The following is a 25639-nucleotide window of genomic DNA, read 5'->3' on the forward strand; positions in this document are numbered from 1 at the left end:
GGTATAAAGACTGGTAGAATATCACAGCGGGACGCACAATGGACAAATACTGGTCTAAGTGCATGGGGAAACCCACCCTCTCCAATAACAACAACAACAACAACAACATATGCATACAGTCCTGTCGCAAGCTCTTGTGAATAATGTAAAAAAAAAACATTCGGATTCCAGAAGCGGCTAGTAATTTTATTACCAGCTGAGCGACTGCTAGCTTCTCAAGAAGACCTTTCATCATGTCGTTACTAACTGGAAGTGGGAATCCATTGGCAATAACCTACATTTCTTTTCCGGACATTTGGCCTAACGCATTTAATAAAGTTACGTCCTTGATTTTGAAGGATGGACTCAGCAGTCAGCAAGCAATTCGTATTCCCTATTGCAAGGAGAAACCCTTGGAATTTAACAATCAGTTTCTATTAAGAAGAATTGTATCTCTTATACATAAAGTAGTGTAGTTTCGAGGAACAATTGTCCTCCCTTAGGCTTAAAAAGTAAGCCAAGGAAGAAGTCAGCATAAAGCAGGTAGCAAGAATTGTTTCCTCTCAAACGTGTGCTACTTTTAGCAGACTGTACAGTGTTATACCTAAGAAAATAGAACTCTTCATGACTACTGCTGTGAGAACCACAAATCCTGTAATACTGATTGTGGTTTGCTATTAAGAAAGGAAAAGAAAATTGTCTTGTTTTTTTTCCATAATTTTATATAATGAAGTGTCCGGTCACATTTAATCTCCCTGCTTTATTGTTCGAGCAACACTGGAAATAGATGTACATTTCACCAAGCGCAAATTTACAGGTTCACCTCATAGTATCGAGAGGGAAGGAAGACATGTTTTCACTCTATTCAAAAAATATGCGCCGCTTGAAGTCCCTACCCAATTTACCTCAATAATATGCAGTGTCTCCATACGATATTTTCGGTATGGCAGGTGCGAATGTAACTCAGCTGGCCGCGCGAGATTTATCCGGTTTGCGTTCTCTGCAGTCTTAAGCAAGGAATATTTCAATGAACATTGAATGTAACGAGATTCACGTGCTAGGAAAATAAAAGGGGAAAATCCCTTCTGAAGATAATCTTATGGCTGAAATATAGAGAATATTTTAGTCTTTGAAGGACACCATATTTTGCATTCAGCGCCCTGAATGTCATCAATTCTATCAGTGTTTTATTTGTTCGAAGACAGGGCTATATGCCTACTATACGACAGAAAACACAAAAATAAATACGAGCGGACTTGTAATATCTACCATAAGAACAACTATGAAGAATTTTTGGGAGGCATTTATGGTGAATGCATATACTTACACTTTCTCGGCGAAATGATAGAACAGACATATAGTCAAAGTTAAGATGTTAAAGTCGAAGCATGTCTGTTATATATAGATCTGAAGTTCAAATACCTGAAATTTTAATCGTGTGGTTTTACTGAGATACTTCATACCATCACCACCAATATTGATAGAATAAATAAAAATATTCTATAAAATCTGTAGATGGTTTTCTACCTTGTCAGTAAGCAGAGACATAGACAAATGTCTCGAACACGTTTTATAAAAATGATTTCTTTTTCTCCATAACGAATAAAACAGAAATACATCCAAAATTAGTACAACGAGCCTGTAGATGACACAGCATAAAAAATATATGTATCTAGAAAACCCTAAGATATCCATGGAAATGTATCGTATATAAAACGAGTGTTTCGCTTTTCTCTACAATGTGTACTGAACCATTTTTCGTCCCGATAAATATTTAGGGAACACCGCACGTGTTACGCTGAAGATACGCTTAGAAATATATGTTGATCTTCTGGAAATATTGCCGCTATTATTGCCTGATTTGAACGAAAGCTGGATTGGTTTGACAAAGGTAAATAAACCTCTCCAACATAACAGTTGATGAAACTTTCTTCGAAAGTCTTCGAATTGTCAGATGCCGAGAGATGGACAGACATACATGATGAATTCGATACATGTCGGGTTTTTTTTTTTGTAAAGTACCAAGAAAGAGAAGAAAGCCGTCTACTTAACTTTACATTTTTAATCTCGCACACTTTTCACGCGACCCCAGCTCTGCTACCTTCCTAAGTAGGAGCCTCTGTTACAGAATCTGTCAATAAAATTAACAGTATTGCATTTTGTTGGATTCGAAATTCTCACAGCAGTGACAATAAAAAGTAGTACATTCTGGGATGTAAACCGTGTAATTCAGTGCTTGACGCCTTCGTAATATTTGACTTAAATTTTAACCTTGAAAATGGAAAGAGTACGTTCCTCCGAAACAGTCCACAATTTGATACCGGTCCCAGGAAGAGCATGCTGTTACATTCGAAATATACTGGCCACATTGCAACATCCTGTTGCCAACTGATATGCCACATTTAGTTTGAAGATGACGGATCTACATGTAGTTTCCAAGCATTATGTAAGCAAGAGCATCCTGCAATCACGTTCTTATAACCTCGTTAAATTTGTTAGGCATTTCCTTTGCTTATTACGTATTTTTTATTCATTTCTAAAATGTCTTTCCTTGAATTCATTTAAGTTAAACATTGCTATGTAATGGGAATACAGACCATTCGTCTTGAAACTTTCCAAGGGTAATTACCCTTCAACCAAAATCAAGTTCTGTTCCTCAACTAAATCTCTAGTCTACAAGCTTAGGCATGCTCTTCACAGTCATTAATAATAGTGTGAGAGTAATTTCCTCTCGTACGTATTTACGTAAAATTCCTAGTAGAGAGCCTCAGAGAAAGAGGCGATTACCAGTAGCCCTTACAAACGCCCTCTGCTTCCAGAAACTGGGATACTTCTGTACAATAAATTGAGACATGACGCCCTCAAGCCCGAATAGTTAAGTCAAAATAGACGTTCATTGCTAGGCAATGACTCGGTAAACATATTTCCTCGGCAAAGAATACACAAGGAACAATCGAGAAACTTCCGTTACTATGCGGACGCCAGCCTGTCATAATATGAGTTTGGAAGCAGAGGAATTGAATTGGCAATTGCAGAATAATAGCAAGAAAGGAATTAGCCTGTGCAAAGAAGATTTAATTTGCGATTTGAAGTGACAAGACTGTTATAAATCCGTTGCCAGGATACGGCTAGTGAAGACTGAGAACCCTAGTGCATAACTGTGAACTGTAAAGTGTGTAGATCAGCGATAGCGCTGTATTGTTTGTAGTTCCGAGTGTCAAAAAGTCCAATCATCCAATCCAAAATCCGTCTTATAATTCACGCAACAACCCCTACACTTGACAGTATGTATGGCTTCAGCCCAATTCTCCCACACGCCTGCATGACACCGTATCTAGGCGCAAGGCCCAAGGGCAAATTGATGTTTATAGTTATTATTATGGTGACGATAACACATAACATCATCAACAATCATATTACATTGCATAGCGCCGAGTGAAATGGTAAGAAGACAGTGACAAGAATCTACAAAAGGATGGGCTATTGTCTAAAACAGGCCATTCGCCTGTAGAAAACCAGGATTATTTTAAAGATTTTCAGTCAGATTGCCCGGTACTTCTACCGAGATTCAAACCAGATACCTTCTGATTGCGAGGCTAAAGTGTTACCAGTGCATTATGCTGCTCAGTTCTCTCACTAATGACATGCACAATCCATACACCACTGCTTGTAGCTGAACACAAGGAAAATCGGGGATTCCATAAGACATCTCTTCTTAATCTGTGACACCTTTATATCAACAAAAGTCACAGCGACAGGACATAGAGGAATGTACGTAGAGTGGATGATTTGCTTGTGAAACGTACTTTTCCTTTCAATTTGAGAGTCGTGAAATGTTACTCGAAGGTGGGGGGAAGCAAAACAAGCCTATTCTGTGAGCAATAGTGTAATTAAAAAAAGCTGAAGAGCGATATTCCAGTTCAGCTATAATTGGATGAATTAACATCAGATTGGTGAAGACCTACAACGAATTAACGAAACTCTGATCATTACACGGACTCGTGAACCAATTTAATCATTTAGACATTGCAGCCGTTGTCACTGACGTCAAAACTCTGCTGGAATATTTACAACGCACATTTTAAAGGGGTGTGAACACAATACGAAACAGCTTCAAGCTCTGTGCACCATGAATAACGTCTTACGTGTACGTACATCGAGCCTGAATGTATGTCCGTACGTCGTCCGTTGTTTCGGGCCTCTTAACTCTTAAATCCGACGAGAGAATTTGGTAAAATTTTGCATGGTAAACCTTCACTAAGCCGGTCACGGTAGCCGAGCGGTCTAAGGCATGTACTGTCTTCGCTCGCTTGGAAACCGGGATAGTGGGTTCGAATCCCACTCATGGTATGGATGTTTAGTTTGTGTGTGTGCGTTTTTCTGTGTTTGTGTGCAGGTAGAGGCCTTGCGACGAGCTGATCACCCGCCCAAGAAGTCCTACCGAATGTGTAAGATCTAGAAAAACCGAAGTGAAGGGAGAAGTTCATGGAGGTAGGCCTAGGCCTACTGGGGCTGTAGTGCCAAGGGGAAAAAAAACCTTCACTAAAACGTGTAAAAATAAAAGCAATTTTGGGGGTACTATTGGGCAGTCGTAACTGTAATATTATGTGTCCAAAATTAACTGAATTTCTATCTTATTGTGTTCCAGACGGCCATTATAATTAAGTAATGTTTTTATATCTGAACTAACCGCATGGAACAAAGTCCTTATTAAGAAGCTGATTGTCTTTTAACCAATAATAATTTTTTTTTTAGATTTACGTAACCCGAATATTATCGTGCCACAAGACCCCGCCAATGGACTCTTGTCATGAGTCAACTAAATCCACTCCACGTCTCTCTGGAACATTTTGTAACATATTACTAGGAGCTTAGTATAAATTCTTTGGAAAACCGAGAACCGAGGTTCTCAGTACTATCGTAAGGAAAATCACTATCTTCTCGATTGTAACACCGCATACTATGATTTGTCATTGCTCATTATCCAACCACGTTCTACTTTTCGACTAACTACCTACAAGACTACAAGCCTCATATCTAAAGCTGAAACAGGCCGCATGAACCCACTAAATGACAACAATAGGAGGTCAGATTTTCCGACCTCTCCTGACCATGAGTTAATGGTGGAGGTGAAATTGATGGACGATAGAGGGGGAACTACAGCGCAACATGGGGCCCTACTCAGGTTCAATGTTGGTGTGTCTCACATTTACAAAACTTTCGTTCTTATTTCTGCCAGAAATGAAGTAAATGAAAAAGGAATCACCCGAGCTCTTGTAGAAACATTTTGTGCAGAAAGCCTTATCAGACTAGAAGTCAAATATTGACTGCTATAACGTTGTCCATGCACTTAACTAATTAAGCACTACACCATAAAGGTGTGTGGTGAAATGGATGTATAGATCCATATTTTCCTGACTTCGGCATTAGCTGGAGGTGAGTGGTCAGTTTCACGCCCCTACCGCTTTACAACCAGGAGGCTGGGTGAACCCCAAAGCCGGTCTGGACGACGTGGAAAACATTTTTTACCCTACCGGGACTCGAACTCCGACCCCTCGGTCGTCCAGCCTGTAGCCAGTCTCTAAACCTACTACGCTGTCCTGGATCCATTGAATACTATAATGATATGAGTTAATACTTATGTGTATACCAACCCTTCATATACCAAGTGTATTAAAGATTAAATCGATGGTTTTATATTTGTATGTTTCCATGATAACCCACAATTAATTTTCTTTAGAAGCCATAAATATTCAATTTCAAATATTTATGACGACGGTGTTGGGCTGTTTCTCTTGATAATGAAAGGTTCCTAAACTTTGTCAAACGCCTGGCATCCTAAGCCCAGTTGCTGATTTTAGCCCATACCAACTGAGTAAATATCCCATACCTGATGATAGGAGCAGATCCTGCTTCCGAAAGTTGTGTTCCTATTTTTAGAATATCAGACAGTGTATAAAGCCCAGGAACCCCGTAACACAAAGAACAAACATTCAACTTGAAATTTTAAGCTATGATAGGGAAAGCTTCAGTTCACTAATTCCGTTAGAGACGAAACACCCTGTAATAGTGTAATAGCGTAATAGTGTCTGAGAATGAGACATCTCTTTATTAGCATTTAAAGGATTAAACATTCAGCAAACTTGTAGTCCCAGTATGAGTGCCGCCAGACCATCAATAGTTTCTTCACACGAACACAGAATACATTTCCTGGATTTGATTCTCGACGCCATGTAACCTTTATTTTGTGTTATTTAGTCTCAGCTCCTAGACTTCAATTGGGGCACGCGGTAGCGCAGTTGGTTGAGGCACTATGCTACAAGCCGGAAGGTCGCAGGTTCGAGTCCCGATGAGGTGGAATTTCAATTTACCTAATCTTTCCAGCCTCACTATGGTCCTGGGGTCGACTCAGCCTCTAACAGAAATGAGTACCAGGAATCTTCCTATGGTGGAGAAAGGGCGGCCGGCGTGTAAGGCTGACAACATTACCGTCATCTGTGAGCCGACTCTCTAGATAATGTGGGAGCCTCAACGTCTCACAATCCTATGGGTCTCCATGGCCTGTTACAGGGATAGCTTTACCTTTACCTAGACTTCAACGTCGTCTTCTGCTGTGTCCCAACTACAACCTCAGCAGAAGGGACTAAATAATTTTCCGGTAATGAATACGCTAATAAATTATTACGATTGATGACAAATACAACGTGTCTGACATGAAATTTTTAAACGAAGTCACTGCCATCCGTCGCCTCCACTTAAGGGTCGATTTCTGACAGTTGAAATTTGACGAAATAAATGTTTTCACGAAATATTGCATAACCTGCCTCAACTAAACGAGCATAATGGGAAGAACAGTTCTTGACTTCAGACACTTATTTGTAAAATGTATGATACACAGAGGTTTATTTATGACTATGTTCTCTTAATAGAGAGCACAATTTAGCACCTTAAAGTATTCCTTGAATTTATCTACTCCTCATATCTGTACAGCTCAGATTTCTATTAAATTCCTCAGATGTGTCATGAATTATGTACCGGTCTGCTTACGATTAAATAACATGTGTTATCATATATCCGACATATTTAATCAGCGAGTGTCATGAAGCAGGCAAAATATATCATTCTGCCAAGGAAAATATTTTGAGCCATTTTTAAGGAAACCTGAATTGTTCATTTAAACGCTTACTCAAAACAGGTCTAATTATGATTCCGCATTTTAATTCTTGTTTTGGGTGCAAATATAAAGATATCAGATGTAAGGAAAATCCACACTGAAACAGTTGGGCCTAGAGAAATGCACGAACTCACTGGAAGACGGGATTTAAAAGAAATACTTTCTTGAGATCCTATTTCTCATCTCCCTTGCCATCCAAATACTGACGCTTTCTGCATGTGACGAGTAAAGTTTTCACGAACCCATCAGATTCGCCGGAAAAAGAAGCTCATATCAAAACAAAATCACTTCTCTACTCTTGAGCATGTAAGAAAGATTAATGTATTATTAAATGATAAAGTTGTCCCTGTTCTTAATTAAGTAAGCAACGCACCATGAAGAAACATGGGGGATGAAGGCACAGCTCACTTTTCTTGACTCCGGCGCTTGATGGAGTTGAATGGGCAGTTTCAGGTCCCGGCTTCTCTACCCCCTTCGAAAAAGCCCCACGCCCCTATTGGATAGGAGTATAGTTGGCCCTCAAATTCGGTTTTGCCTCTGTGGAGAAGAGAAAGCTCTCATGTTCCTATAGGGGATCAAACTCCGGTCTGCCCGTAGCCTGTCGCTATACCGACTGAGAAATCCTGATTCCTGGTATTTATGTATTAAAATTTATTATTTAAATTGTTCAGTATAATGTAAATTAAATGGACCTAACTTCAAAATATTTCTAAAATATTGCAAGCAAGCGAATCATACACGGCGAGAAAACTTCACAGTCACAATTCTGACCATATTCAACTGCAGATAAACCCAGCTTACGCAGTAGGTGTCGGTTCTAAATCCGAAAGTAGAAATCGTAGGAATTACTTTAATTATCTACAGAGGATTATGACTGTGCCAGACAGAGACTTTCTTTTTACCATTCTAGAGGCGAAAATATACAGAATATTTTTGGGACACGGTATTCAATTATGACGCTTTGTATTTATTGATTACAAATAAGACAACACGAATATCACAAAATTACTCATTGTTAAGGTATTTATTTTATAAATTAATTAATTTGTATTTCTTACCTGTGTTTGAAGTTCTGCTGACTTAATACCCAGATGCTTACACTTGATGACACTCTAGGTATGGAGTGGCAAGGAGCACAAGATAACAGGAAACGATGTCTAACACCTTCCACTATCCCCTTCACAGGGGTGTCGAAGATGACCTCAATGTTGGGTGATACGTATGCCAACAAATTGCTAATATGGGACACGTGACACATGATTACTACGTTCAGAAAAGTCTTCATAATTAGATTCAGTGAATCTGATATAATCCACGGAAAACTGCAGTTATTCTTTCGAACATCTTAGCTACTTTATCATTATGAACCGACAGAAGAGAATATTTGCAGTATAAAGCAAGAAAAGGGTTGCCAAAACACGATACTTCAACTTTAGAAAACAACCTGGACGCAACTGATGTTTCGGAGGAAAATGTCGCCTACAGCTTGAGGGAATGGAGGCTATATGTTCCTCCGAAATATATCGGTTGATTTTCAACGGACACACCACCTGCAACCCTTCAGATTTTATGCAGTATCATATTATGTTGGTATGGGCCTAGAACAGCATTTACTGTGCAGTTATACCACTATCTGTTGTCGGCTCTTTCAGTGACATGGATTTGTTGATATACTCGTATTTGAAGGCTGTCTTAGGCTTATCCACTTGTGTGCACTTACAAGCTTCAGCGAATGACGAGTTTTTTTCGTATCAGCCCAGCTGTTAGAATTGGAATTATCCAGAAAATGTTCGGCGTTCGTTGTTTGAGGCATAAATACATTTTGAAATGTTAATTATACAACCCATTTTGAAATGTATTTATGCCTCAAACAACGAACGCCGAACATATGCAGGATATTTACAATTCTAACAGCTGGTCTGATATGAGATACAACCCGACCACCTCTGTGGTCTAGTGGTCAGAGTTCCTGGCTACAGATGTAGACGTTCTGGGTTCGATTTCCCGGCAATACCAGATTTTCTGAGAAGTAGTGGGTCAGGAACGGAGTCCACTCAGCCTTGTGAGGATAATTGAAGAAGTATTTCAAGGAAATAGCGGCTCCGGTCTAGAAAACCGAGATTAACGGCCGTGGGGATCCGTTGCGCTGACCACGCGACACCCTCCATCCGCAAAAGTTGGCATTAACTTCGGTGACAAGCGGCGGTCGCTGGGTCGGTGTAGTTCGCTTGCTGACTAATACCACGGCGTCTGTTTTTGTTATAGTGTGGAAAAAATCTTTCAAACGAGCATCAGAATATAGGAAGCTATATGCATTTGAAATGTCGTTGTCATATAGCCGAAAAATAATTGAAGGTTTATATGTGGCCCTGGCTTTTGGTTTTAGGCCTCGTCAATTGTTTATTTTTTCCCAACCTTTCGGCAAACATTTCAGTTGTCATCTTCAGAGTTAATGGGTTTTAGAGGGGATGTGGCTAAGGAAACGCCGGAAAACTCTAAAAATTTCATAAGACCTGGTACTAAAAGCCGACGCAACCTCCGAAGCTCCAGGGGGGGTAAACGTAAGGGCTACAATCCTAGTTTGGCTATATTATTCAGAAATATTTCATACTGTAACAAGACGTTTTGCTGTAGGGGGTGATACGAGACGTTCATGAATTTAAATCCATTGAAGCCGAATTGGTATAAATGATATTTAAAAATTAATTTCTTACTTCACACGAAAAGCACCGCATCTCCACCGTACAGACCAACAGATTAATCCTAATTAAGCAGATAATGGCTGTTTATTGTGACAATTATACGGAGCATATGACTACATTCTGTTGGCAAAATGTAGACATTTTTATTGTTAAAAATATGGGACATTCTTTCCCCTTAAATTGTTACATTGATGACTCTTGAAAAGCAAGCTATGAAACTGTGGGTGCCGAACAGGTTATCAAAGCGGTAACATCCAAATTTTATTCTGGGCTGGGACGCTGGCTATAATGACAGGATTTTCATGGTTTTCTTCATTGCCTACCGGGATAGGATACTACGGCAATTTTCTTCCAAGCCATTTCCAGTTTCTCGTTCATCAATAATACTATTCAACGCTATAGAATGTGAGATGATAGCGTACTAAAATGTACCAAAATAAACGCAAGAAGGAAAAGCCTCTGGGTAGGCTGTCGAAACAAATTTATGTCGATATTCAAAAAGAGCTTCCTCATACATTTCTATGTCTATATTCTTCCTTTGATGTCAGACACCAAGTTCTACACTCATACAAAACCACTGACAAAATGATTTTGGTGTGTTATAATTTTACGTTTTTAGACAACAGACGAGAAACGAAACTGAAACGATGGCAATGAACAAGAAATTCCTAGTAAATGGAAACTGTGTTGATAGGGATACAAGAGATTGATGGCCGCGAGTGAGGAAAAGTATAAAAATCAGGGGGGCCTTCAGCAGCCCTCGTACCTACTCGTAGAGCGGATGAATAACAGACAGAATGTGGCAGACGGCAAGGAAAGATGCAGAAACCTTCGACTATTTGCTGCAGTTCCAGTTCCTGTCTTCATCACAACAAAGACGTCAGAATTACGTGTATTCTGAATCCAAAAGGGAAAATACGGAAGTCCAAATCTGCGTTTCGTTATTTAAATTTAGGAGAAGGGAAATGTCCGAAATTTTAATTGCGGGTCGGAGCATCCGTTTCAGTCTCAATGGGGATGGGGACCGTTAAGCATATTTATATTTATTTATATTCATGTGAGTTAGTAAACATAATTTCTATTCTTGCTTGAACTTTCACCACTGGAATCTGTGTTCAGATGCTTGTGCTGTAATGGACACATAGCATTGTGCAAGCATTTGTATGAATTAAGATAACATTATTAAATAAACCTTTGTAAACCCAATAAAACACTTTCTCATTTGGTGCGTTCAGGGCCTATACACCTAAGTGTATTATCTTATAAAATTATAGGTTTGTATGTTTTTGTCTCAATTTTTTGAATTTAGATAGAAAACAAAATTATCTGTATTTAATCTGATCTGTTTTCTTCATGAATGTAATTTTTATTTGTTGATATCATTTCCAAACTGACAGGGCCCTTCGGAAAACTATAGAAAAATAAATACGTAAATAAATATTGCGTATATTCAATTTTTGCGACACTTTAGTGCGTTAGATACTACGAGAAACTAAGAAGTTATTGCGAATGTAGAAGTATGTTCCCTCTTGTTTTGTAGACACTATGGACCTCGTGAAAGGATTGAACAGGCGCGGGCTATCCGTGGGTCTCCAAGATCTGACAGATCCACAATTGCCTTCTGCCGTTACCATTGCCCGTCACAGACTGGGCGCAGTCATTTTGATTGGGTCTCAGATCTCATCTGTTGCAGAAGAATTCCTGGAACAGGTGATTAAATCCATCAGCCTAAGTATGTGAAATAAGCTAATAAGTATTTACGAACAAAATTAATATTGCCTCGTTTCCTGTTGTACGGATTGTAGAGATCTGTTACTGTCATTATTGTTTCTTTTATTTATTGTCTTGTAAATAACTTATTGCCGGTCACGGTAGCCGAGCGGTCTAAGGTGTGCACTGTCTTCGCTCGCTCGGAAGCCGAGATCGTGGGTTCGAATCCCACTCAGGGCATGGATGTTTGTGTGCGTTTTTCTGTGTTTGTGTACAGGTAGAGGCCTTGCGACCAGCACATCACCCGCCCAAGGAGTCCTACCGAATGTGTAAGATCTAGAAAAACCGAAGTGAACGGAGAAGTTCATGGAGGTAGGCCTAGGCCCACTGGGGCTGTAGTGCCAAGGAATAAAAAACTTATTAGTTAAGTATAAAACAGTTTTAACTTTATTTTTTCTGATAAAAACTCAAGTCTTCATACCGTCGCCCTGTCTGCGTTTGTTAATTTTCGGGCCATATTTCACACCACATGGGAGGTAGGTACATACATTTGTGATATACTATTTCCGTAACAAAGTTCACATGGCCAAATCCTGTTGTTCATTATTTATCACTATTAAACCGACGCCAAGGAAAATTTTGACACAGCAGCCATGTGTATTGTATAAAAACATAGCCGCAATGAAATATACATAATTTTCTAATGTGCACTGCCATGCATACTGAATTGTCACCTCCACCTCACAGTTTTATGCGTCAGCCATGTTGTTTATAGTACTGAATGTAGGAAATGGAAAAGTATAATATTAGCATGACCTCCAGCGGTACAATTTTCACACCACATTTCTTGAAAATGGGCCAGCTGTTTAAAACATTGAAAGGAGGGCACACAGAGATGCAAACAAGCCATGACGATCAATTTTCCTATATTTTCGCCCTTAAGGAAGGAGAGTAGCCCAACAATAGGATGTGAGTCAGTGTTTTACGGAAGCAGTTTGTGTGGATGTGAATCAAACTGAAACGATACGAAATACAGTCCAGTCGTTGTAGAGCAGATCTGGAAACGACTGTAAGGACGAAAATTCCAAACTCACTTATCTGGAGGCAGGCCAGACTCGTTTATATTTCAGTCTACGTCGGTAGTGCAAAGCCTGTCCCTCCCGACTGACATTGAATCGAGGATGTGGATCAAACTGGCTCATGGAAACATCTAATCTCAGTGACGAAGAACCGTTCTGCAGTATAAAATATCCATTACCATTTGTTGTAAAGGGAAGCCAGTTTTGTTGATAATGATAAGGTTGAAAGAAGCAACTAAGCCCTTCGGAGAAACATTCTTTTTTAGTCCATTAAGAGATGGTAGAGCAGTATCTCTTCCGGCCCTCGTTCGGTACAGAACTCGTGAAATAATAGCATTTCCAGCCACGTGATCTGAGAAAGGTGAAGAGGTACACACACATATGCCACGTGTATAGAGATGTTACCGTAGTTTAAGGGAATGTTCCCGTGTCTTAAGACCTACTCCATGATGCCGGATAGAAGCGCGGAGGAATACCATCACACATTGTTAAGCACTGTGTTAGATGGGCGGGAGGTATCAGCTTCATTCTCCGACTGCTTGAGATGATGAAAGGGTCTCAGAGCAACCATGGACTTCGTAGTGAAGGGAAACAGTTTGTTCCATGCTCGAAATTTAACACAGCTAATTATTTAAAAGTAATTTGCAAAAGGTTTGAAGTTATTTATTTTAGAACACTTTTGTAATCGCCAGTAGTGGATTGCGATTATAAGTGAAGACCTCGAAATAACTCAGAATAGCAGGTCTCCGAACCGAGGTTTAAACTGGGACCTTCCGAACGAGAAACAGGAATGTTAGAGCATACCAACTTGACCAAGCTCTTCAGCTTGTTCATATTGTTACTGTTGTTATTACTATCTTTCGAATAGTAGCGAATTTTTCTTTCTAAATCAAGTATTCAACATTTTCACCACCACAGACTCTCGCATTCGACGCTATAAAATTTTTACAATTGAAAGTGCGTAGTTAAATAATCCAAGATCCAATCATTCATCAAATGCGATGACCATGTAAACGTAATGTCTCTTGAGGTGTGGGAATGATTATGAATTTTGAATGGAGACGTTGTGAGGGAGAGTGAACACGACATACGGTTGAACCACGCATTTTCCTAGCAGAACACTGAATATCACAGAAAGACACTCAGTGATGGATGCTGGTTCCCACATCAAGATTCGAATTTAGAATATTCCGAATACAAGGCACGTCCATTATCTCTGAGTTAACTTATTGGACATTATGGGTACTTCTGTGAAGCCGAGGATGTTGATCCTTTCGTCTTTTATAGTCTGCAGACTTCGGTTAAGTGTACACAACGCACTACATAGACTTATTATAAAATGCCTCATATTTCATACACGACTGCGACATATTGAACTTCAGTAGTTTACTGTAAGAAAATACGAACAGATAAAACTGAAGACTCTTATTAATAATTTTCTAATACGTATGAAGCATGCGAATAGCAGTTCAGGTTTCTTTCTTAATGGAATATTCTGTTAGGAACATATTTCCCTATGTGGTAATGTTTGTTAATGACTGTGTGACATCGCAAAATTCTTTCTTTCAAACATTAGAAGATTGTGTTCAGATTATAAATGCAAAGAAATATCATGGAAATGCATTAAAACTGCTTCATTTGCTCAGTTCACGTAATCACGGTGTTATTTTTTACATAGTCGCAGTGAGGAATTTCTGACTAGCTGAGAGAGAAATGTTGTACTCTGTGGACACAGACACGCTCATGAGCGCACAGACATACACACACACACATAAATAGTGCACAATACAGGTAGGTTTTTGTAAACGGTGCAACGCAAAAGCGTGACAAAAATTAAATATATTTTAGTAAGATAAACATGAAGCCCTGCCATAGTTCAAGCGATTATTCGCCGTCTTCTGACCGCGGCAGCCCAGGTTGCATCCCAGGACAGGTAATGTGGGATTTTTGGTGGACAAAGAGGCACTGGGACATAATTTTTAGAGCATTTCGAGTTTTTCTGCTAATTCTCATTCCACCAAATTCTCCATATTCATCTATCGTCTGGGGCTGGCCAGTTAGTGACCGACGTATAAAGTGGACTCTGAGTCACCCAACCCCATGAAATTAAAATAATAAGTAAGCATGATCATTAAATTATCGCACACCTAGCAATTTGTATGTTGGTAACGCACTACAGTTTTTGTCTGGAGCATATTCGGTTCGAAAGTCTGTCGCGTTTCCGACTCTCTGACCTGATGTCTTTTTGGTTTTCTTCAATCCCTCGAGGCAAATAGACTACGAATGTCTCTTTCTAAAGGTTCTCATACTTAACACTGATTACAATCTTCCAATTTCATTCAACGTTTATATTTTCGGCAGTTGTGTGCACTTAACATCTGAAGAACAATGAACAAAAACTAAGCCGTTTATGAAGTTCACATTGAAATCTTAACAAAGCTTGTGCATGAGTTTAAAACACAATCCATTTTTCTTTAACTTCCAGGTGTCACAGAAGCAGCTATTTCACTCCTACGTGTCTTGGGTCATTGTCGCAGAGAAGACAATTCATTCCGTCAACTCAAATTTCACTATCGAAGAAAGACTAAGATATTTAAGTATCGGTCCTGACACGGATTTGGTGATCGCAACAAAAATAAAGGAAACTAAAGAGAGCATCCCTGGCACCAGTACTAGGAGCAGGACCCACAGTTGGGATGACAGGGATGATGCAACCAACTACGAAAGCGATGGGTCACACAGACGTGGAAAGAGAGGCGTCCTTGTCAGTGGTGAAAAGCTTAATGATGAAAGATATCTTCACATGAAAAGAAATTGGAATCATCCTGAAAGTGTTAAGAGACATAAAGAAGAAAGAAGAAGAAAAGGCAATAGAAACTACAACAATAAAAAAGATAGAAATCACTTGTACAATGAAATAGGAAATTGCAGAGAGAATCCAGATAGAACAGAATATTCTGGACTAGGATTTTCGTTGCTTCAAGTATATAAGATTCGTCAAAATTCCAACAGTTCACTGGTCATGATTCCGCTAGGATCGTGGAATGCAACAGTTGGAACTGCAAATTTGATGTTCCCAGATGGTATCGAGCGGCGAAACGATTTCCGTGGTCTCCCACTTTTCGTAGGTGTAAGAAACGTCAGTCAAAATATAGCGGAAGTAGGAGGTGGCGCTACAAGAGACACGACGCTGTCGGCACAGAGTTCAGAAGACGAGATTGAAGATGACAATCACTTGATGGATCTTTTGGAATTTATCGTCAGATCACTGAATGCCAGGTTCGTTATATGCCATTTATTTACAACATAAACATAAAATTATAGTAAACATGTTAAATCTTACTATTTTCTAACTAACTTTGCCGCAATAGTTGGGCTTGAACTTTTGTTTTTACTTCCAAATTGTATTCAAGCATGAAGGAATCTTTTTATGCTTGTATATTTCCGAGCGATCTAAAGCAGGGACGAACTTTGTGATGGATCTGCAATTTCTTGAACAAGAATATAACTCAGAGGAAATATTTTATCAGAGAATTGTTCATTCGATCGGTAGCCAGAACGTCAGGTTATTTGTAGATATGAAATTAGAATATGTTGACATTGACAATGGGTTCCTATGTAAAGAAAAATACACCTACGCATGCATACACTCGCGCAAACACACTTGCACATACACATACACACATACACTCGCGCAAACACATTTGCACATACACATACACACAGTGCATTTTTTGTAGATACGAATATACCAATACTGAGACGTGATAAATGCGAAGAATTTTCATATCTATATTTTGGGCAAAATGTAAATGAATAAACACTGTCTGCTTTGATATGTTGGGTTTTTGGACTTTATCCATCGTCCTGGTTTTTAAGATAACAAATAAAAACACGACGTTGCGGAAACTGGATCTGTTTCCGTCCTCAGGTGAAGGAAAACACCTATTCTGTTGGGTCCGTTAGAAAGAGCTAGCCTCAATCACTGGACAAACCAATGTCACAAAAAAAAACATATCAGTGTGTTATACACCATCGTCAGAATCCTATAGTAACTACTGTCTGCTTTACTTGCTGCCCACTTCTTACTAGCTACTTGCTTGGCTGTCCTCGAAAGTGAAGACAAAGTCAGTATGTTGCGTCCCAGTAGATAGAATTCTTCAGAACGCGTAAGTTGCTCGTATAATGTAAAGTTGATCCACATTTTAACTCTATTCTTCCATTTATATAGCAGATTCTTATTTTGTTTACATTTATGTGTTAAATGTCCTATCCCATGCACGAGGAAAGCATACCGTACGGCCACAAGCATAAAAAGAAGAGAGTTAGTTCTGAATGTAAAACAAAAGATACTTTTTCTGTGTTACAGTTATGAATTGGTTCCTTTCACAAAACTAGGATGGAAAAACGAACAAGGAGCTTGGCTGTTCATGCTGGGTGCAGTGACCACAGGAACTGTTGACCTGGGCCTGGATAATGTTGTCATTACGCCAGATCGTTATAAAGACATGTTTCTCACCCTTCCCATCGTTCAATCCATGTACGTACACATATAATGGTACAAGTCATGTCTCTGGCTTGAAATTTTATTCAAAATAATTATTGTATTAGACACAGCTTTTTGGAACTTTGTGCGATATAGTACATCACATTTGCAAACATATGGAGATATATTTTTTCCCACCTTTTACAAAAGCCTTAATCTTAAAAAATCGTATTTTTGTCTGTCAAATTGTTTGTTTCGTCGTGAAAAATAATTATACAGGTTTTAACCATAACTCTCAGTTTCCTGCAATTATTCCAACGATTATATAATTATCTATGCACTGTCCACTGAGATCCGTTCCTCATATATTTTGTATATATATATATATATATATAGTTTTTAAATTGTATCTTTGGGTTGTACTCGTATTTTCAAAATTACAATAGTAGTGCAATAATTATTTTGTCACGTGGGTCTCCGATTTAGCGAATCGTTATTGGACACTCACTCCTACACAGCCCATAATTATCATCACTTGCAGTATCACCTGATTTCTGGCCCAATACTCCAATACTCAATGCGACGTCTCAACTATCCTTGGCCGTGGCTGAATCTCAACTGACTCTGGCGGCGGCTATCCCAAGAGCCAGAGCCAGAGTCAGAGTTACTTTACGACTGGCGGTTTACCGCCAATTAGTTCGTCTTAGCGTCAGGCCCCTTGAGGACCACGACCAGAGATTTTTCTTTTCCAACTGAACTCCTGCGGTCTTCTCCTCTGCTTATATAGGCGTTATGCGGACCGGATACCGAACACCATTCCTCACGGTTCCGATTCTACTATTNACTTCCTTTTGCTCTATACACAATCCTCTGTCAGTACAGGCTTTACAGACCAGATCATGCTTAACTTACAGATCTTATGCTACAATGAAAACTTAGTCATTTCAATGGCCATAAGCTTGACCACCGCCAAGTTTAAGCCTCTTATATTTTCTGTGTCTGGCTTCACCTTGTCCTATACCATATTCAAAGAGAGAGAGAGAGAGAAAGAGAAAGTTACTTTACGACTGGCGGTTTACCGCCAATCAGTTCGTCTTGGATTAAGGCCCTTTGAGGCCCACGACCAGAGATTGTTCTTTTCCAACTGAACTCCTGCGGTCTTCTCCTCTGCTTATATAGGCGTTATGCGGACCGGATACCGAACACCATTCCTCACGGTTCCGATTCTACTATTTCGACAGTCCGCTGTTACGTAACGGGCGCAACGAACTCTCTGTAGTTCATCTCCGGGGAGACGCGTTCGTTGCTTCGGCATTCTCCACGCAACGGCTCACTGTTATTGCGCTACCATGGAAGTACCTACTCCAAACATGTTACATTGCTCCCTTCTAAAGGTTGTTCGTCCCGAACAGCCTAAAAGTTCTTCCTTTCTGGTGTTCACCTTCCTAGCGGTACCTCCGCCCTACTTTCGTTCTGATGTTCGGTTTTTCCATCCTCGATTCTTCCATCCGCCCCCTTCTTCCAGAGTGCTCGCCCCGAGCACTTCCATGGTCCAGGATTTGTTGGTCCGATTGTCTCATATTCGTTCTTTCCGTATTCATCCTTGCTGGGGATGTCGGTGTTTCTACGTTACCGGTGCCTCCCATACGGGCCGTTTCCCTTTTTCATTTTTGGGGTGGGGGGTCGACCCCTCCACAGTGTCCAATTGTTGACGTTCGTATTTGTTTCGATTCCGCGCAGCACGTCTGCTGGTGCATTTGCACATGCTTCGAATTGCTTTCTCAGTCGCCTTATTGTGTCTCTGTCGGTCTTGAGTCGTTCTGCTTCTTTTCCTTTCACGACGAATTCTTCTGTCATCCTCCCGCTTTCAAGTTCTTCTTGTCTCCTTTTCGACACAACCTTATGTGTGCTTGTGCGGGACTCCAACTGATCTCCCTGAAGTCTGAGTCTCTTGCGTTGTGTCACATTTGCACATCGGGTCATCTTCTTGTCGGCCATGACCAGTCGCTTCCTCGCGAATCCACCAGCTCCCTGAGTAAGGTTCTCCTTCTTGAAGGCATCTCTCCTGCGTCGTGCAACTGCTACACGGCGGGACACCTTCTAGTCGGTTTGTATTTTTCGTACCACTTTCGCACGGCGGATCGTGTTCGACCTGTGGATGTCTCTCATGCGTCGTGCCACTTTTGCGCGGCGGGACTTCCTCTTGTCGGTTTCCTGCTCTTGCTGTGCCAATTTCGCACGGCGGCTCGTCCCTCTGCGGGCGACGGCCAGTTTTTTCGGCACCCACCCTGACCCTGGGTCCGTTCGTTCATCTGACGGCAGCGCTCCGCGGCCAGTTTTCGGTCTTTGCGCCTTTCCTTCTTCGGTTCTCCGACCGGCATTACTTCGGCGTCATCTACGGGGACCACTTCTTTCTGTGCCGCCTCAGGTTTCTTTGAGATCGGCTTCTTCTCTTCCTGACGCGCCTCCATCTCTTGGCAGGCCATCGTCTGTATGTCCATTTTGGGTTTGCTTTCGGCCACTATCTTCTTGTGGCTGGCGTCCCTCATTCCTCGCCTAGCGGCCATTACTTTGTCTCGCGTGGCGGCAATCTCTTCTAGCCAGGCTTTCGTATCGGCACTGTGAAGCTATTCCTGTAACAGACCATGGAGGCACACACGGTTGTGAGATGTCGAGTTTCACACATTTTCTTGACAATCGGCTCACATATGGCCGCGAGGTTGTCAGCCTTATGCGCCGACCTTCTTTTAACCCCTAGGAAGATTCTGGTTGCACGTCTCTTAGAGGTTGAGTCGACCCCAGAGCCATAGCGCAGCTGGAAAGATTAGGTCAGTTGGAAAATCTAATGACCTCATCGCGAAACCTCATCGCGATTTTCCGGCTTGTAGCATAGTGCCTCAACCATCTAAGCTACCACGTGCCCCGGCTGCAGGATGTAATGAATTTAAATGGCAGTGCAATAACCCATACTGACTGTACCCGTTATGAACTTCAAATATCTCCTTCAATTTTACAGCAGAATACTGCAGTTTCAGACATTAATAAGTATAATAAATGTTTCTAGTGTTTGAAAGATTTTGTCTCTTTCTGTTTTAAGGAGAAACATCTATTTTCGTCGACCAGAGAATGGCGCCATGCGTGACATATTTTTGGCCCCTTTTAGTCCTCGTTTGTTAGCTAGTGTGGTCGCTACTGGAGTAGTGATTGCCACAGCTATGGTACTAGTTAACGCTTCCGTAGCCAAAGGGAACAAAAGAAGGGAATCTAATAGTAACAGCAAGAATTTGAAAACAAAATGGAGTCTTGGCGAAGCAATGGTGTGGAGTGTTAGTGTTCTGTGTATGCAAGGTAATGATAATAATTTTGTTATAGAGTATTAAGAAGGTTGTGCTGTCATTATAATAAGTGAAATTTGTGTTTTCTTGTAGGTAGTTCATGGAGTCCAAAATCTCCATCAGGAAGTCTGGTACTTATCTTCAGCTTATGTTTTGCTCTGGTAATTTATAATGCTTATGCCGCCTTCATAACATCTGTTCTGTCAGTTCGTGTTGCGTCTATCAGAGGTCTGGGAGACCTCCTTGAAAGTGATTTCCATTTCGGCTACCCCCTAGGAGGACAGGACGAGGCTTTTCTTCGGGTGAGTTGTCTAGTGAATTTCTTGTATGGGTACACAGTTTACAGAATGGGTTTTGTGTTGTTCAATGAATGTATGAGGTGTAGGACTCCTCGGCCCTTGCACCGCGACCTACAGTGGTCTACTGTGCTTTCGTGTTGTTCAGAGTTCAGTGCTAGATTATGAGTACCTACATTAGAGGAAGGAAAAAATAGATTTAAAATATAATATTCGACGTGATAAGATCCTGTACTGAATAAACCGATTCATCACAATAGATACTGGAGCAGAACTTCATGACTAAATGCTTGCTTACTTACTCATGGAGCTGAACCCTTCTGGAGGAGACGCCAATTCTGCAGCTACTCAAGAATTTCTCAGCATTTTATGGAACCCGAAGGTTTATTACCGTGTTCACAAGAGCCCTCCACTGGTCCATATCCTGAACCAGATTAATCCAATCAATACCATCCAATACTATCTCTCTATCTCTCCATTTTAATATTGTCCACCCACCTACGCCTTGGTCTTCCCAGTGGTCTCTTTCCTTCTGGCTTTCCGACCGCTATCCTATACGCATTCCTAGTCTCCCCCATTTGTGCTACATGCCCTGCCCACCTCATCCTCCTTGACTTGATCATTCTAAATGCTATTAAAGGTAAATTGTTAAAACGTTTTATACGTTTTCATTGCATCCTGGTACATTAACGTATCTGGAACTGAAACTTAAGTTCTTCTTGCATAATGCTATCAAATGTTTACGTAGAGCTACTCAACATAGCGAAAGCTACCCTCCATGCCTGACGGTCATCTCCATAACTTGTGGATGCTTCATGTCAGTGTTAAATGCCCATATTTCATAATTATTTTGAAATTAATTAAATAATACCATAGCATGAACTGCGTGACTATAAGTTAAAACAGCCGATTTTGTATAACCAACTACGTAAAGGAAAAAAGTAAATTTGCCCCTGTGTCTCACTAATTAAGCATCACGCCATGAAAACTTATCGGGGAGTAGATTTGTAACTCCACCATTCTTGAATTGTGCACTAGGTGAGCGGTTAGCTCCACGCTCCTGTTGCCCTACCTCCGGCGTAGCTGTTCCCCAGGGCCGGTCTTGACTCTGTGGAGTAGAGAAAAATCTCTTACCCTTGTCGGGAATCGAACCCCGGCCGTCATCTATCCCCTAGCCCGTCAGTATACCGACTGAGCTGTCCCGGTTCCCTAACTAACTAGATTCACTGGTCCACAAAAATTTAAATATACGTACTAGCTCGTATATACTGAAGAATTCTATTTCTGGGGTGCAACACGGTGAAGTTCGGTAAATGGCTGACTTTCAGAAGACAGAACTCCTCATAGTCACCGTTCTAAGAACATCAAATCCAACATAAATATTTTATATTAATAGTTGCGTCATTCACAGTTTCCATAATATTTTCTTATATAAAACGAGGACGGTATTCAAATAAATTTTATGGCGTATTTATGCAGATTCATAGAAAGAGTGTGATAATTGAATGATATACCTTACATGAAGTGTTGTCATCAGGAGATGGAATAGGGTTTTCAGCTATTCAAATTCCCTCACGTTAATGTTTCTTCATTTATATAATTTAAAACTACCCCATATCTAGCAGCATAATAAATAGAGAACATAAGCTGATTCGATAGTAATGTAGCATATAAATCTTATATCAGCTTGCCAGTCCTAAATAATAGGTGTAATAGGCACTATATCTGCGAATATGTCAGTTGTTATAACGACAAATAGTAAAGAACAATTTAAAAATTCTGCCCTTCAGTATTCAAAAGTATTCAAAAGAATGTCATTCTTTTCGGACTTTTGTGTTAATGCTTCTTATTATGGCATTGGAAACATGCTAATTTGACAAGGATTCCTGGCTTTATTAAAGTCTGAGATTAATAAGAATCTTTACTCACATCATAAAGCTGTTTTTAAATCTTATATGAAAACCTTATAACGTATTTCCTCAAGTAGAAGATTCTCCATTGATTTAGAAAAAGGTTTTCTGTTGAAAAAGCAAATACATATATTACAGCAGGAACTGTCAGTATTCAAACACAAAAATTATTTTATTAACAAAAACAAATAAATACAAAATGGAAAATTTAAGTTAAGCAAATGCATCTCTTCACAGTCCTTTTCGTCTGTGCTTTCAGTCTCATACTTCAAGCCTACAGACTCTTCTAAGACGCTTTTTAATTCATTGCAGTCAAGATCGATATTGCCCCATAAGATATCAACTTCCGTGCCTTCAAGTGCGTTTTCAATGTAGTATTACTAGAATGTATGTTTCACTGCTTCTTCTACCATCTTCCAAAGTTCCGAAACCCATCCTTCAAGATTTTAAGAAAATGTCCTCTTGATCTTATCAGATGATGTTAGTGGAAGATTTTCCGATAGCAACCTGGCATCGTGTTCCTTCCTTAAATAATCTTTGAATTGTTTATTAACCGATACGTCGTGTGGTTATAACTGACTAGTCATGCCATCAAAAATCACGACAGGTTTACAGTTGTTCCTCGCAAGTTTAACCTTCAGTTCGTCAGACAGGTATCCACGAAAGGCGTCAAGGACTAATATACTTGGTGGGTTACCGTGTACTCCAGGGCCTATTTCCCAGACATTTCTCGTTCAGAGTTCCATCAAGTTAGCTGTCATTCACACGTTTTTGTGCGCGCACATAACGTCTTTAGGGAACATCTTATGTACGTATTATTCTGCGATTGAGAATAATCTGCTGTTGTAATTTATGGCCATCAGCTGTTATGCACAGCACCGCTGTTAGTTGCTGATTTTCATAATCTGTGCTTCTAATTTTAACTTATTTTGCACCTCTATCATCAACAGTGTAATTCCGAGGTATATCATTGCAATTCTTGAATGCTTAAACGGACAGTTTTAGTTATTCAGTAACATAATGACGCATCGCTAGAAGTTTTATCAGCTTCTGTTGAAAAACACTAATATGTTTTGACATATGGATGTTCGGTGCCTGAGTTACAGTGAATCAGGATGCATGAATCAGTCACGTGAACTTCACCAGCTCTACAATTTTTTAATTCGAATGATTTGGCAATTTTTGTTGACTTTACTACTTGTTTTCCTCATGGGGTGAGACTGAGTCAACTCGGTACTGCGACCACTGTTTGACCTATTGTACCAACCTCCGATAATAGATGATGATGATTGTGGAGCAATCGGTGCAATGCGAATTGGCAGGGGAGCAGAAGAACGCGGAGACAACTTGCCACTTTGTCCGCCACAAATCCCACATGACCTGACCCGGGCTCGAAATCGGACCTCCGAGGTGGGAAACCGGCGACTAACCACTTGATCCATGTCACGGCCCTTGCCTTTACTTGCATAGTCTGCTGTGTGATAGACATCCCCTTTGCAGCCGTCTCTATGAAGAAATGGAGGACTGCAGCATCCACGTCAATGTTTTTTTTTCCTTTCTTTGGCCCTGTGAAGCTTATTGTAAAGTTGCATCTTATAGCTCTGTTCTTTGCGTATGCAACGAATTCCCACTTCAATACCGCGTCATAATATAATCGTTTCTAAGACAATGGAAAGTGGCAATTTTCTATGTTATTTGGGGCTCAAATTTCTTGTCAAAATTAAAATACACATATGTAGTATTAAGCGTATACAACAGTAAACTGATATAATAACCGAATGTTCAACAATGCGAACTATCTTTCTTCATCTCAGAGCGTTAGTTAATATTAAAAATTCTTGGTATTTTCATCTTCGAATTCCCATCAGGTGTCGTATGCACTGCCACGCGTAATGACATTTTGACAACCGAAATACATAGAAATACTTTTGGAATATCTGTTGTTCGTATCTTTATGTTTACTGCCCCATGGCTATTGTTATGCACGTGAAGGTCTCCCTTGGCATTTAATCATTCAATATATCTTTTCGACATTGATTCTTAGGCACCGTCAAATGTAAGATGAGACCCAGTCTCAGTATATCAAAATGTGAAAGAAAATGTGCATCTTAGAATCAAAGATATATGGTAATTAATAAATACATGAAAATGGACTAGGAAGTTATGTGTCACAAAACAGTTTGTTAGCGGGAACAGTTGAGTGAAACTCAGTTTCCATTGCATTTAGCAAATCGGGATTAATAAAAAAACTTCAGAATTTAATTTGTGGCAATGAAATATTGTGGTCATTTGACGACATTTTCCATGGCAACCATGGACAGAGTAACTGATGAACTTACTGAAAATAAAGCGAAGAAGATTTCTGTGCACAAATAAGATATAGATTAAGGTAAATTAAAAGTAAAGAAATTCCATAATTCTGTACCACCATTGCCAAATATTACATTTCTTTGCTTCATGTTAACAAACATTAAATTTGTTTCTTGGCAGTTAGTTAATGACACTGCATTACGTCGACTGTATTTGCGAGGTTTGGTAAGGAACCATGGAGTTCATGAAGCCTCTTCTGGTTTACTGAAAGCATCTCATGGAGGCTATGCATTCTTTGTATCAGCACGGCTGGGCAGGAAAGCACTGAATTCTTTCATTGCACAAGACAAGCGGTGTGCTATTCAGGAGCTCACAGTAGAAGCCACCAAGAGCTCCATTGCTTTGCCTATGGGCACTACATCGCCATATAGACGACTCATCAATCTCAGGTACTGAATATTCACAAAATTGTAAACAGTAATAATAAAAGTAAGGTTTTGATTGATATATCAATATTAACCACACAACATAACTTGGAGTATGGGGTAACCAGTCACTACTTTTAATTGGAATCCATCAACTTTGATGAGATCTATCTAGCCATCTGTCTGTCTATATATATATATATACACACACACACATATACATAGACATATAT

At 40.0% G+C, this 25639-nt stretch overlaps 2 protein-coding genes across 4 annotated transcripts in view; one reads left to right on the top strand and one right to left on the bottom strand.

The window, feature by feature from the left end:
• LOC111869929 (acyl-CoA Delta(11) desaturase) overlaps nucleotides 1–8229 on the bottom strand; it is an 85095-nt gene extending 76866 nt beyond the window's left edge. The window contains exon 1 of the mRNA XM_033753609.1: nucleotides 8212–8229. The gene's annotated coding sequence lies outside the window, so the exon portion shown is untranslated. The remainder of the gene's footprint in view (nucleotides 1–8211) is intronic.
• Nucleotides 1–25639, top strand: part of LOC111869930 — a 33833-nt gene that overhangs the window by 6816 nt on the left and 1378 nt on the right. For all 3 annotated transcript variants that reach the window (XM_023861822.2, XM_033753606.1, XM_033753607.1), the window contains exons 3-8: nucleotides 11396–11565; nucleotides 15130–15923; nucleotides 17014–17184; nucleotides 20228–20478; nucleotides 20559–20767; nucleotides 25162–25430. In XM_023861822.2, the coding sequence (XP_023717590.1) occupies nucleotides 11396–11565; nucleotides 15130–15923; nucleotides 17014–17184; nucleotides 20228–20478; nucleotides 20559–20767; nucleotides 25162–25430 (1864 nt within the window). The remainder of the gene's footprint in view (nucleotides 1–11395; nucleotides 11566–15129; nucleotides 15924–17013; nucleotides 17185–20227; nucleotides 20479–20558; nucleotides 20768–25161; nucleotides 25431–25639) is intronic.

The sequence above is a fragment of the Cryptotermes secundus genome, unplaced genomic scaffold (genome assembly GCF_002891405.2).
Source record: "Cryptotermes secundus unplaced genomic scaffold, Csec_1.0 scaffold979, whole genome shotgun sequence".
In the NCBI taxonomy this organism is placed as follows: domain Eukaryota; kingdom Metazoa; phylum Arthropoda; class Insecta; order Blattodea; family Kalotermitidae; genus Cryptotermes; species Cryptotermes secundus.